The 14,196-nt window shown below is 41.3% G+C and overlaps 1 protein-coding gene across 1 annotated transcript in view; it reads left to right on the top strand.

Annotated features, from left to right (window-relative positions):
* auts2a (activator of transcription and developmental regulator AUTS2 a) overlaps window positions 1–14,196 on the top strand; it is a 281,667-nt gene that overhangs the window by 110,058 nt on the left and 157,413 nt on the right. Inside the window, 1 exon segment of the mRNA XM_079647564.1 lies at window positions 4,355–4,456. Within this exon segment, the coding sequence (XP_079503690.1) occupies window positions 4,355–4,456 (102 nt within the window).

Below are 14,196 nucleotides of genomic sequence, written 5' to 3'. Positions count from 1 at the left end.
AGGAGCTGATGGCTATCCCACTGAGGCCAGTACAGAAAACTGAGCCTGCTTCTCTCTCCGTTTCCCTTTTTTTTTCCATTTCTGAGGGATGGGGATGGGTGGGAGGAGGGGAGTGCTGGGCCAGGCAGGTTGTGTATGGCTCTGTTTAAAAAGGCCTTTGTGGTTAGAAATGTTAGCAGGCCTACTTTTGTGCTTGATTGCATCGCGTCTGTAGTGCAGCCCTTGAGAATAGGTCAATACACTTGTAAAATTCCACTATGGCAACGGTGAGCACTTTTCAGTAAGTGAGAAAATAATTGACTCCACATGTTCAAGACAATGTTGTAATAGCTGTTGCAGCATACTTTTCAGGGGAAAACCATTGAAATTAGATATTTCATAATTTATCTGCTCTCTGATCTGGGGACGTACTGTAGTGTGTATTCTGAGTTATGTTTTAGTGCCTGCATAACACAATTACTTCTCTGCTGCCATTCACCATAGAAACTGAAATGAAAATATTCCATATTGATTTTTTTCTTTAATGACATTTCTTGTATTATCAAGAGGGGCATCTTGAGCTTTGGTAGACAAAGTTTATGACATTCAATAGCACCTTTGGTATTTCATTTGGCAGTTTCAATAATGCTGCTGTGAGGTTACTGTTTATTATAGTTCTTTCAGCCAGACCTTTAAAGACATGTTGAAAAGAGAGGTCCTACTGTTATTCCTCATTTATGTGAGGACTAATTAAAAATCAGTAGTGTGGAGAATGTAATAGTGAATATACAGTTTTACAGGAGGAACCTAGCTTTGGTCAAGGCCTTTCAAGAAATAAAACCTACTGACACATTACTGGAAAGGAAGTCTGACAGCTTATTTGTATTTAAATAGATTGAGGTTTATTATTTGGTGCCTGTTTTCTTTTAGATCATTTGGATTTATAGTGTTAGGTTTCGTTGGGATTAGCATGTTAATGTACATTTCATACAGTATGAGGTCAAATTGAGATTATATTGCATTCCAACTTCCAACTTTTTTTATTTTGTGTGCTCTACAATGTAAGTAGTATAAGAAATATACTTAATTAACAAGAACTTGGCAAATGTTTTGTCTTGTGTTATCACAAAAAGTCAAACTTAAATAGACATTTTTGTACATAAACTAGTGGATATAGATTCTAGGTGCTTAGTGTACTTCTGCATTCAAATTTAAATACTGTCTATTAATGACTCTGTTTAACTCGGTTTTGAGTATCACTGGAAACTCAGACATAACGGATGCATTGTAATTGTTCGGAGATGTTCAGATGTCACCACTGCACTATTCAAATAAAGTATGGCAGTTCAGTAATTGAATAGTTTCTAGTAACTTAAGATCAAGCATTTCTATTTTTTTCAAAGAATGATTTATAAGAAACGTTAAATGATGTCTCATACTTGCGGGCTGAACTGTCTCATGCTGAGGTTTCGGCTGCTCTCTTGCAAAGCCTCACGCTGACTGCTGATTGAAAACAGTTGTTGATGCTCTACTTCAGTGAATTCAGACTGGTAAGAGAGACAGGGAAAAAAAACGTTATGCCTTAACAGAGAACAGATTGCAGGAAAACAAGACCTCACTGTGTGGAAATTAATGGCAGATGCACTTACTAGTAGTTTAAATGTTTCATTAGATGCTAATGTCTGGCTGTGTCTTTAATTGTTGTGAAATTAGCCTCTGGAATATTAAAACCATCTGTCTGTTATCCTCCTGCAGGGCCAGTTCTTACCCGGGCTGCGCAAATACAGTTAGGTCATTAAATAAATGCATCCGTATGCCTTGACCTGCATCTTAATTAATGTCTATATGCTATTGCAGTAGCACACGCCAATCTGGGGCATCTGCACACACACACACACACACACACACACACACACACACACACACACACACACACACACACACACACACACACACACACACACACACACACACACACACACACACACACACACACACACACACACACACACACACACGGGGCTCGTCTCCCTGCCTTTGATCTCTAGTGCATTGGGTTTCATTACGCTTCTGAAACTGAAGCTAAGTTTTAAAGGCTATAAAAACAAACACAGTACAATGACTTGAATGCATTAAGAAGTTGGAACGATCCGACCAGCGGTATTAAAGCAAAGGTCACAAAGACTGCCCCCCTCTCTACACCCACACATGGGCTTCTCATTTACATTTATTATCAGACAGCAGGTCGTTAAATATCAACTTCACTTTTTGATGGCACTGACCACCGGCATTCCCTTCATTTGTTGAAGACATCCATTAATCACACCATAAAAAATGAAATGAATCCATCATGTGAAACTCCGAAAGTGAGAGCGGATGAAGAAAAAAAAAAAAAAACAATTCTCCAAAGTAATTTAAGGGAGCTCAAGGGGAAATTAAAAGGAACAAGCTGAGGGATACGTTTTCAAATAGCTGTGTAATCAGGTCCCGAGCTATGTAATAGCCCTGAAAGATGAGCCGCTCTTTATTGGAATGTCTTTATTAGACATGTTCTTCAGACATTACACAGATTTAAATTTGTGCAAGATCTCTGATTTCATGGAGTACTTTCCCACTGATAAGCCAGGATACAGACGATGTGATTATACGGTTTCACTACTACAGAGTCAGTTTGATACCACGTTGATTAATAAAATCTCCATATCTCTACCACACTTGCCTTATTATATTCTTCATAAGCTTACTCTATATGGGTTTGGATCGTGTATATGTATATATATATATATATATATATATATATATATACATATATATACATATACATTATATACATGTGATGCCGGAGTCAGCAGCCGCTTTCAGTAAGGTCTGTGTTTTTGTGTGTGAGCACATTCATAAATGCATGAGAATGCTGGTGTGCGCTGCCCGGTGTTGTCAGCAGGGACACAGCCTGGTTAATAAATATTATAGGTCAACATGTTTTGATGAAGGAGCCACAGACCGGGGAGTAAACACCTTCCCTCGCTCTTTCTTCATTTCAGTTCACGGGCCAGGGTGGATGAGATTTTATTCCCCTTTTCTCTCCAAAAATATGTAAACTCCCCTCAGACAAACTGGCATTTACAAGAAAAAGAGAGGAAATGTGTCCCTGGTTTTTGTGGGAATAAAATGTGTTGGAAATAATTAGTGCTATCACAGCGCAGGGCATTGGTGTGCATGTGTGTGTGCACGCGCCACATTTGATCCTTGTGTGCTTTAGTCTCAGCAGTGCGTGGCTACATAGACACACACTGATGCACACACAGATATTCAGACATGTGCACACGCAGAGACAAACAGGCCCATCAGGCATTCCCTGTGCTCAAAAATCTCTTATCACATTCACACTGGCGAATCCACCCGCCTTTCACCCATCATGCAATTCTCCCAAGGAATAGGATTCCTTTCACACCGCTAATGGCTACAGAAAAGGGAACATTTTAATTTTAATTACCCGCTCAACTCAAGGGTTCTTTTGGTATTCCCACAACTTGTGCCCTTTCATCACACTAAATGATGGCCAATACCTGAAAAGAGAATACTGAATGAGAGGTAAAAAAAAAGCATACTGTAGCGCTCTCCAGAGCTGTAGAGGGGAAAGGAGAATGCCATCATATTATAGTCCAAGTCCTTTGTGTGTGTAGCGCCAGGATCTGCTTTTCCTATTAGTTGGCAGAGCAGCCGTTCACTACACTGTCCCATAAAGCCATCTTTTTATGAGCTTTGAAATGAAACCTGCAGTGTTTGTCTGGTCTGGAAGGAGCAGCCTGGGAGCTTCAGACGACATAAATCGCAGACTTGGCCACGAAGTACAGACCCCACCTCCTCCTTCCACTCAGCTCCGCACTCCCAAGAGTCTTTTATTGTTCTACAGATTTTGAAGGGCCTCAGATGCTGTGTGGATTGGCACATCCTCTTTTTTATTCTTGTAATTTTGCAGCATTTCCAACAGAGCGTCTAGAGGATGACACTTGCTGAGCTCCTGCTGCCTCGGCATGTGGTGTCTGCTTGGAAAGGATAGAGGCTCCATTTGAAGGTTCTGGAGGGGTCTTTGTCCCTGTTCTCTATTTCGTGGGCTGAGAGGAGTCTCCTACTGCGAGATCAGATGGCGTCTATCATTGGCAAGCAGAGTGATGGCTGCTGAATAGGCTCAGAAACATGACAGATTTACAGAGACAGCACGGCAGCTCCTGCCAGTTCACACATATTCATGAGCCGATTCCTGTGTGACGCCATCCCTGCGCCAGCGTTATACATGTTAAGCTCTAAACTGCAGTGTAACCACTTTTGCTTCATGTTGTTAACCCTTGCTGTCATTGTGTGTTATGTTTGGCAGCTGAAACCGGGGCAGAACAACTGTAAGGGCAGCGACAGCGAGAGTGTAAGCGGAAGGTCCAAGCCTTCCATCAGGAGCAGCTCCAGAGACAGGCTGACAGATGTGAGTACATTAACACTTAAAAGTGCTGCTTCAGTGGCAGCTGAGGTCCTGTGTTTGTAGTGAGTCCTCTTGATAGAAATAATGCCAAAACCAAATATCTGAGGTCATTGCCAGTTAGTCATTTTGTGTACATAGTTAGGATTTACATTTCAAATATATACCACACAAAAGAAACATACTTCATAATAATACAACAATTCTGGGCCAAACGTTTACCAAATAACCTCTCCAAAGTTGATTTTACATTTACATGCAGTCGCCAAACTCCCAAAGAATTTGAACATAGAAAACATATCTCTAGGGCAGAACAAGTTGGACTGAAAAGTAAAGGTAATGGTTGAAGTTCTAGTGTCCAAACAAATGTTACATTTTTCATGCGTTAAAATCAATGTGTTAAAAGTAAACATGTTGTATTTTTACATAGGAAATAAAGAGAGATGGTATTATTGTAAATATTTATCTCCCAATTCATTAGGAAGTAATCTGCTTGGAGTATTCATTAGTTAAATCCCTTGTTGCACAACATTGGCCTTAACAAGCAACAGTGTCATGTAAGAAACTTGTACACATTCATCTTCACGTCAAACCACCTCTTCATCATTACATGTAACAGTTACTGGTAATACTTTAAAGTATTAGCTTGGGATTGTCAATCAGTGCATGATCTCTCAGCACAAATGTTATAAATCCTACTACAGTTTCATTATCCAATAATCATTATGTGTATGTGGCCTTGCACCTGCGGAATGTCACAGACAAAAGGTAAGTTATGGATGTGATATCATCTATTTGTCAGGATTTATTTTGGTGTTGAAACAATACAATTCAGCCTCAGCAGAGCACATCTTACATCTTTAATGTCTTTAATGCACTGTTGAAGTAATTCAGGTAAAGAGCACACTATTTGCATCCTACACACACACACACGCACGCACGCACAACACATATTCTCCCTCCCCCCCCTCCCAGGTCCTCGTTTCTTGTGGAGGAGCTGGAGGCGAGCATTAGCTGACAGAAGAAAGAGCGCGGCTACGTGTCCCCTGGCCCAGTGACATATTCAGGATGTAAAGCGTGCAGGCTTGAGGGACTCCTGGCCCCTTCTCTTTGATTTGTGTGGAGAATCTTCAGTGAAGCAATCAGATATCTGGCCGTAATTAAAGCTGTCAGTTAAGAGGCGCGCAAGTCTTTGAGAAAGACATGGTCGAACAACTGAAGTAAAACGGATTCTGCGTGTAGCTTTACGATGCTTGACTGGGCATGAAATGAAATAAGTAATTTGATGTTGACAGAAGAAATTGAAATGATACTCGTGATTTCTGTCTGACTGCACTGTGGCAACTGTGCAGCAGTATACCATGACAAATGTTGCTTCAACAATGGAGGTTTGACGTTTAACCTATGGATGGATGCTTTAACGTGACTACCATACACATTGATAAAAGCATTCAATGTGTCATCTGTTGCATCCTGATCTCTAATAACTAAATGCTATTACAACAACATAGGTCTTATGCAACACTGAAATACAGTTTGATTATTGTCAAATTGTTCCTAAATGCAAAACATTGTAGGTTAATGCATGTTACAGTTCCAAACATTTGTCTTTACCTTAAGACAGTTGGCACAAACATTTGTTATTTCAAGTGGTGTTATTCTAAAGGCCCATGCAAGTATTCATCTGTTTGCATATATTCTTATAGGTTTTAGAGGCCTCTGCTTCAGTTTAAATCTTTATTCAGTGTTTACAATTACATCATCTTTTGCTTTAATTTGCAACAGTCACAATCTCACTAATCCTCACTGGCGAAACATTTCCTGCCATTCACATTACATCGCTTTGATACACTCTGACTTATTACACACTAAACAGTTACATCATGTTATGGTCTGTCACTATTACTCACAGGAACACTGTTGCTTCATTTCGTCTTATTTCAATTTGAACATTGTATGTGAAATGATTCACTACATTGAATATAATTAACAGCCACAGTCCCATGTGTTACTGTGATTTATTTGATTGGAACATTTCCTAAATTCCCAAATAAATCTGGTATTTGTTTTAAGAATGTCAGGTTTCCTCAAGCAGAAACTCTATTTTCCCATTTGCAGACTTGTTCTCAGGAAACATCTGTCGCCCCTTTATAATCACGTCCATCTGAGCTGGCTTTGAGCCACTCCGTGCATCCGGAGGATAGAAGGGAATGCCGCTTTGGTTCCCCCTGCTGCGTCTGGTCAAGAAAGCCCGCAGGAGATGGAGCATGTATTCAGTAGAGCTGCTGAAAGCTGGGCAGCACGAGGAACGACTTTTAGACCCCCATGTCACCTTGTACGGTCCGACTCTGTGCGGCTTCATCTCCGGTCTCCACAGGTTTCTAAACAAGTCCCTTCCAGCTCTGCTGTAAAAAGCCACTTCACACGTTGCAAGAGGTGCAAGTCGTAGCGGAGGACGACAGGAAAATTGATGAAAACAAAAAAGTTTTGTTTAGTACTGAAATTCCTTTATTATAATGAAAGAAAAGATAGTTTGACTTTGAAATGTTATGTTATCTTCTTTGTAGGTCAATGTGTTTGTTCCACTGAAATGTTAAAAGTATTGTGATTGCAACACGGCACAGAGGCGCTCCCATACAGTGCAAACACAAAGATAAAGCATCTCTAAAGTCAGTCGTTAGTACCAGGGAGCAGTGTGAGACTGGAGCGAGCTTTGACCCGAACTGTTCATTAGACCCAACAGTTCGCTAATGGTATTTGCTCTAGCACTCCCTTCCCCTCATGGAGCGACCACGCTCCGATGAAGCAGATGAACCGAGTTTGCCGACCTGGCACTGGCTGGCAGGGAGATGGAGGCCAGAGGAGGTCAGGCCTGGCAGCCTCCTCTCTCCCGCTCGCCTTCCCTCCTCACTCCGTCCTGCCAGCTCATTAAGGCCTACAAATGGCACATCAGCTCGCTTGTGTTTGCCTCAACCCCAAACCCCAGATAAATTGGCAGGCTTAGCCGCATTTTCTCTGAAGCGCTGGGTTCCCTTTTGGGTTTCGTTTGAAGCCGACATGGCAGCCGCCCCCCCACATCCCCCACCACACCCCACCCCTTCAGTCTGGGTGGCAGACATTCATGCAGGCAGCAGTCCTGAGCAGAGGGAGTCTGTTGGATCAGGGAGGGCAGGGAGCTTGGGTTGAATCACTCCCGTTTAGTCTCTGCGGCAAGGGGTGAAATGCCATCATTACCCAGCTGCCTATCAAATAAATTGGCAATTACTGGCCCGGGATTGCGAGTAAACAGCATGTTACTCCTTTTTTTTCCCCACCCAAGGCTCTTGATGAGAGGTGGGTCCATTACAGAGAAGCTCCGGAGTACTGGGTCAGAGCCCGCCAGTCAGTGTTAGCCAGCCTGATGAGAGGCACAAGAGGCAGACTATAATGAATGCACCGCTATATTTCAGTGCCATTTTTATCGATAGCCAAAACTGTTATATTGTGCTGTAGCTGCTACTTAGTAAATTCTAACTGTCAAATTGAAACAGATGCAATGCTGTCTATGCTTTTGGACAGCATTTGTTTACATATTATATTTATACATACATAAATACATACATATAACACTTGATTGGTGTTATTCCAGAAATTTTTTTCATGCTGGTTTTTCCGACTGAAATGAAAATGTGAAATATTGGTTTCCTGAAATCCATACGTGTGTCCTGGCTCCACTTGCACGAGAAGGTTTTCTTGCGGTGAGGTCTTGGAAAGTTGTTTTGTAATGAAACATCTGGAAGTGATATTGTTAAAAGTCAAGCACATCGTCTTCCCATGCTTTTGAAGCGGTTTCAGTCCAAACACAGCTAAATTCTCTCTAAAACTAAAACTGAACTCAGTTATTACTGGCTTTCCACTGAAAACAGGACAGCCTATTCAGAATCCTGTGTGCATGTGGTGAAACCATTTCCAATACTCAAATTACAGCTTTTGGAAGCAGATTAATGTCATAAAGTATATTTGTTGTTGTTAAAATCACTGTTATGATTAAGTTTGCTGGAGCATACAGAGACTGCACATCATGTTTTGTCCTTGACTCAAGCGTACAGTCTTTCCATAAGCTTCTTGTCTGGAAGGAATCTCACTGTCCAAGTGAACTGCTTATGTGATCCCACCTTCTCAGTACATTCTCCAATTATTTCCTGACACTCTGATGTAAATGAGGTCGCAGTCCCCCTACATGTCCAGATATGCTGGCCAATTTGCTCCGACACAGGACTTGTAATTGCTTGCATCAATTATCCTTCTCTTTCTCTCTGCCTCTCAATAATTTGAAATGTTTCCTATTAGAGAGAAACATTTAGATACGGAAGCAGGAATGTTGTACCTATAATTAGCTCATTATCGTGGGATCGTACTCTTTGCTGAGGCTCCAGTGTGTGCATTGCGGTGGTGTGAAATGAGCAGCACATGCAGTACAGGCACTACTTGACTGTCTCTTGTTTAATTGGTTTTTCAGCAGTGATGTAAATAGGTCAGGGCAGATTGAAAGACCAAAAACAATATAAATGCAGACATATTTTTGGGATTCTAACTTGTTGTGCAGATAGTAATACCAGGGACAAAATGGCACCTGGTGCTAAATTGGTTATACCCACAAAACTACACTTATAAACTAACACTGAAAAGCCTACTCATACCCACTCATCCCCCCCATATAGAGAACAAGTCAAAGCTTTTGGGAACAAATCATATGGGTTAGCCTTATTTTAAAATAAGTTGGTGCTGGTGAGTGTAATAGCTCAAGGCAATTTTGACGGCTTTTCATCATATGCATGGAACAATATAGAGGCCAGCTCAAGAAGTCCTTAGAGATCAAATTGACTGGTATAGAAGACTAAAGGAAGTAAGTCTGTTTTACCGCTAAAATCTCAAGCTTATCACAACGTTTTGACAGGATGACTCGCTCTTTGATTCATGCCATCTATGTTATTATTCATCCATAAAGAACACCTGGAACCTTTTTTCCTCACTGGCTACCTAACTATCTCTCTAGTCATGTGTGCTAAAGTGATCCTGTCCACTATTAGATCTTTACCGCTTATTTTTCTATTTTATTATGCTATGTTCTGTTAATCACTACACAGCCATTTGCTAGATGATCCAGACACAAGATCACTTGAATTGCATATGCTTTTGACTTTTAAATGTAGCCCCAGAAAGTGACCAGACATGCTTATTATCACCTCTGGCTCTCAAAATCAACTTCCCTTTTGTCTCGTCTCCCTCTCTCTTATTTCTCTTTCCCATTTTTTCTCACATTGCCTGAAGTAGGGTTGACAGCGACAGATTGTGACACTTTGTGACACGGCAGTCGGGCAAAATTATCCTGTGCCTCCATCGCCCTGCCAGTACCCAAACAGCCGAATGTCCGTCAGGGGCCTGTGAGAGGTCCCGCTGGATGGCTTGTCTCTACAAGTGCTCGGGGCACGCATGCCTCCCTGCCCACATTCACAAGTGTTTAACTCATACTCTGCTGCATCTACTCTCCCGAAATCTAATTAGAATGAGAGAAGCACAGTGTGATTGTGTGCAGTGACCTCTAAGCAGGCCCCAGGTTAAGAAGACATGGCACTAGTTTATCTCTGCTAATTATTTAACACACCTAGAGGCATGAAACAGAAAATAAAATATGAGGTATCAGAGGAACATTGCGACCTTTCCTGTTTTTATGTTACTGTACACCCAGTAAAATAATGCCCTTTAATTGTTGTAATTGATACAGAGTGAGGTCGGTCTGGTAAATACTGTTCTGGCTGATGCTGACTCGATGCAATCCCTCAGTGCTGCGGATGATAAATCTATTCTCATGGAAGATTAATGGACTGGAGAAGTGGTGTTGAATGTCATTGTTGAAGGTTGAAAGTATTGAGCGCCTGAATCCTATCCATATGTTTTCAGGAATGACATAAATAGGCTCAGCCAGAATCCATTTTGACTTATCAAGCTTAAACCAGTGCCAGAGCCATGCAGTACTTGCCAAGTATTCATGCTGTGAGGCTTCCAATAACAAATCCTATTCCACATAATTCCCACTGAAATTGGCCATGGCAATGCGCTGCCACCCTGTTTTTGCTTTTGCTGTGTGTCCCGCAGCTCTTGGCTACGCATTACTTCCGCATTCCCTGTAACCCAACCCTGTAGCCCCAATTTTTGATGTCATACCAAGCTCTGGTGAGGGAGTCTCTCTGCTCTTTGTTCCAGCTTTTTCAGCGTGGAGGCTGTTCCGGTGGGGTAAGTTGAATAAGTGGAGCCCGGAGGAATCTCTACAAAGGTCTCACTCTGATTGGATGCATGCAGAGCCCAAGGAGAGAGCGCCGGTTGCCATGGCAATGAGAGCAATGTGGGAACTGGCTGCATTAAGGAGAAAGGGGAAGTGGTGCTTTCTTTTGTGATGGGAGGTCTTCATCGACTGACATTTCTCTTTATGAATACACCCAGTCCAACACGAACATAAACACAAATACGCAAAGGCACACAAACGGTATTACACGTACCTTACCCCCCAAAGAGAAGCTGAGATAGAGTGCATACTTCAATCACAATGGCCTGGTAGGGGTGTACTCGGGCCCAAGCTGGGAGCCAGAGAAAACACAATCAGACACACCGGGAGGCCAGAGCCATCTCCCCCTCATAAACATGATTACTGGCCATTCACTGCTACATATCGCTTACCTCTCCTGAGCTGACAAATCATCTTTACCCTCTCTCGTGGCTCATCGCAGCCACTATAAACAAAGAAATGAGGGAAATATCTCAATCTGCGCCCAGATCTCTTTTTGTGTTGTTGCTTGAATCCATGTCTGACTTGGAGAGGCTTTTCTAACTCGTTAACCCATAGCATTAAGGCCACATATCAGAATAACCAAGGGCTGATGCAAACCTCTCCAAGGAGCATATGTTTGTGTTCATGCATGTGTTTTATATATGTGAATCCCTGATGTGCCTATGTTTAAACCACAATGTTTAGCTGCAGGGTTTAGAAACTGTGTGGGAGGGTTGAGTTTTGTTTGTGTTGTATTGAGTCTTGTTGAGTTTGTCTGTGGTGCACAAGAGGCTGCACATTCTGTATGAGGATTACTCGGGAAGACCTGCTGGTTCATGAACGCTTTCCGATCTGTTATGTCTATTGGCCAAAGCACAGCAGTTGAATATACATTTTTCTCTCATGCATGTGATGATCCTGCAGTTCTTGACAGCTGAATAAAACTCAAATGGAATCAGATACCTATAGAATCCCAGATCTGCTTCTCCCCACAAACTATAACCCGATGCCTATGATCTTTGCTACAATACAAAAAAAAAATTATTTAAAAAATGCAGCCCATAATCTGAGTTTTCCATTCTTTAAATAAATCACAAGCTGTGTGCAGTAAAATACTTCATGATCATTGGACCGCACTTACTCCGGAAAGTTCTCATAGTGTATTCTTCACTGTAGTATCCATGGCTTTCACAAAACAAGTTGTAATAATGGGAAAACATTTTTTTATTGGAAACAACAGTACATTACAAGAATATGTTACCAAGAATAAAATGGTGATATCAGTGCAACATTTGAATGAAAAACATGTGCAAAAACAACACATTATTGATAATCGCCATATTAAAAGGCTGAAGTTCATCCTCCCTTATGTTCCTAACAATACAGTACTAATTATATATTTAATGGTGTCACCTGGAATCACATTTTCTGTGTAATAACCATCATTCTGGGCTGCACAATGCTAAACTTCCTATTTCTATGCAATGTGTATATTAATATTGCAAATTATGCCACGTTTTTTGGTGGTGAAAATGCCTGTCGTACATACGCCAGGCATTTTGTGCACATGCACACTATGCAATAATTGCTTTCACCTTTGTGTTTTGCTTTATCCCAAATGAAAATTGGGAACAAGAGAAAAATACTGTTAAAGTGATGATTAGCAGGTGAGTTGTACAGAGAACAGCAGAGTGACGCCATGCACACAATATGAAAACAACTAGCAAATAATATGTGTGCATGTGTTTTGAATCAAGTTTTTCAGACTACACTCGACACACTGTGCAAGCTATTATTTTCTCCTGTGCTGGAGAAGGGCGTGTTGTCTTATTCAAGGCATCTGCGTCTGACAGCATTACTGTGAGGCATTGGGTGTCACATCACTTCTATTTCAGAAGCCAGTGCAATTTCCCTTAAACCACAAGGCAACAGCTCCAACAATAAATAAATACATTGTGTAGATAGATGGACAGAGAAGACACATATACGTATACCAAGAAAGACAGAGAGAGAGCGCCGCTGGAATTACAGTTGCAAAAGATTATTCCAGAGACATTATTTCCCTAAAGTCGTGGGCTTAAGTAACATTTTGGAAGAGAAATGAAATTGCCAGCAGTGAAAACCCAGACTAGGTAGGAGTTCATGAGTAGAGAAATAACATTTTCATTTGTTTCTGCCCCAGTGGGAGACAAGCAGCCTTTCAGTAAATAGAGACAGCTATGAGAAATGATTTTTTTTGGTCTGTGGGATATTGTTTTAGCGTGCACTTATCCATCTGCAATCTAGATGTCAGGCCTCAGTAATCCACAGGATGACCATTCCACTGTTGTCTTTATGACACACAAGTGCTGGCCTCGTCTCGCCTCCACTTGTGTCTGTTAGTCTGTCATTTCCAGGGGAGATAGTCCTATATGTGGTCATTTTTTCTAACTCCCTTTGTTAAGAACAACCAGCTGATGCTACAGTAATCTTTGGATTTCACGCCTTTTATATTTGGCGTTGAATTGAAATGAAAAATTCAATCCTGGCTTCTGAGATTGTCATCTCCCCATGCAGTAGAGGTGCACCATACTGTATTGTTATTTGTTTCACTGCAATAACAATAAATCAAGTATGGTGCTTTTTTTTTAAGGAGATTGGCACAAGGTATTACTTTTGCTAGAGTTCTTTTTTGCAAGCATTGTTCCAGTGTTCGTCCTTGTTTTTTGTTCTGTTGTTTAGAAGCCCACTTTGCCCATGGTAACAATGTGTCACATCCATTCTTCCTTTGTTTATGGTGTCAACAAAAAATCTTAACTTGTCACATGCTTGGTGCGGTCTTATCTTGACTATAATTTCATATATTCATGCCTTTTTATATTCAGGGTTACTTTTGTGCATTTCTAACAGCAGTGTACAGGAAGCTGGATCAAAGGGTCCTGCCGTATCATCTCAGTGTTATCTGGTTTTAAAGAGATATCCAGGGGATTATTAGGGGATTATTTCCATGACCATAAACTGCATCTGCTGACTTCTGGGAGATTTCTGATCAATGAATGTGTTCCAAGTATACACAGTACATTGGCTCTCCATTGAATTAATTTTTATGGTACATTACAATTCATGATTAATCTGCGGGAGCAAAGCTTTGATCCAGAGCTGTCAGCAGTGATGTACTCCCAGGTGATTACGTCTACTTCCTGTCATCCACTATCAGCCAACACATAAAGCATGTGTCAAATGGCCCATTCTGATTATGGTTGTTATTGACACTGGAATTGAATAAATGTACGCAATATGAAGATTAGTGTTTCCCAAGAGGCGTGCGTCCCCCTGCTGCATTCATTCCTGATGAGGCGCGCTGAGCCTTTGGAGAGACTTGTTTCATTCAGGCAAATCCCATCTCTGACTGCATAATGTGCAAATAGAAAAGAGCGCTGAAGATTAATCTGCTGGCCATCTT

The sequence above is a fragment of the Notothenia rossii genome (genome assembly GCF_949606895.1).
Source record: "Notothenia rossii genome assembly, chromosome: 9".
Lineage (NCBI taxonomy): Eukaryota > Metazoa > Chordata > Actinopteri > Perciformes > Nototheniidae > Notothenia > Notothenia rossii.
The sequence above is the reverse complement of the archived record's forward strand: the minus strand, read 5'-3'. Positions and strand labels throughout refer to the sequence as shown.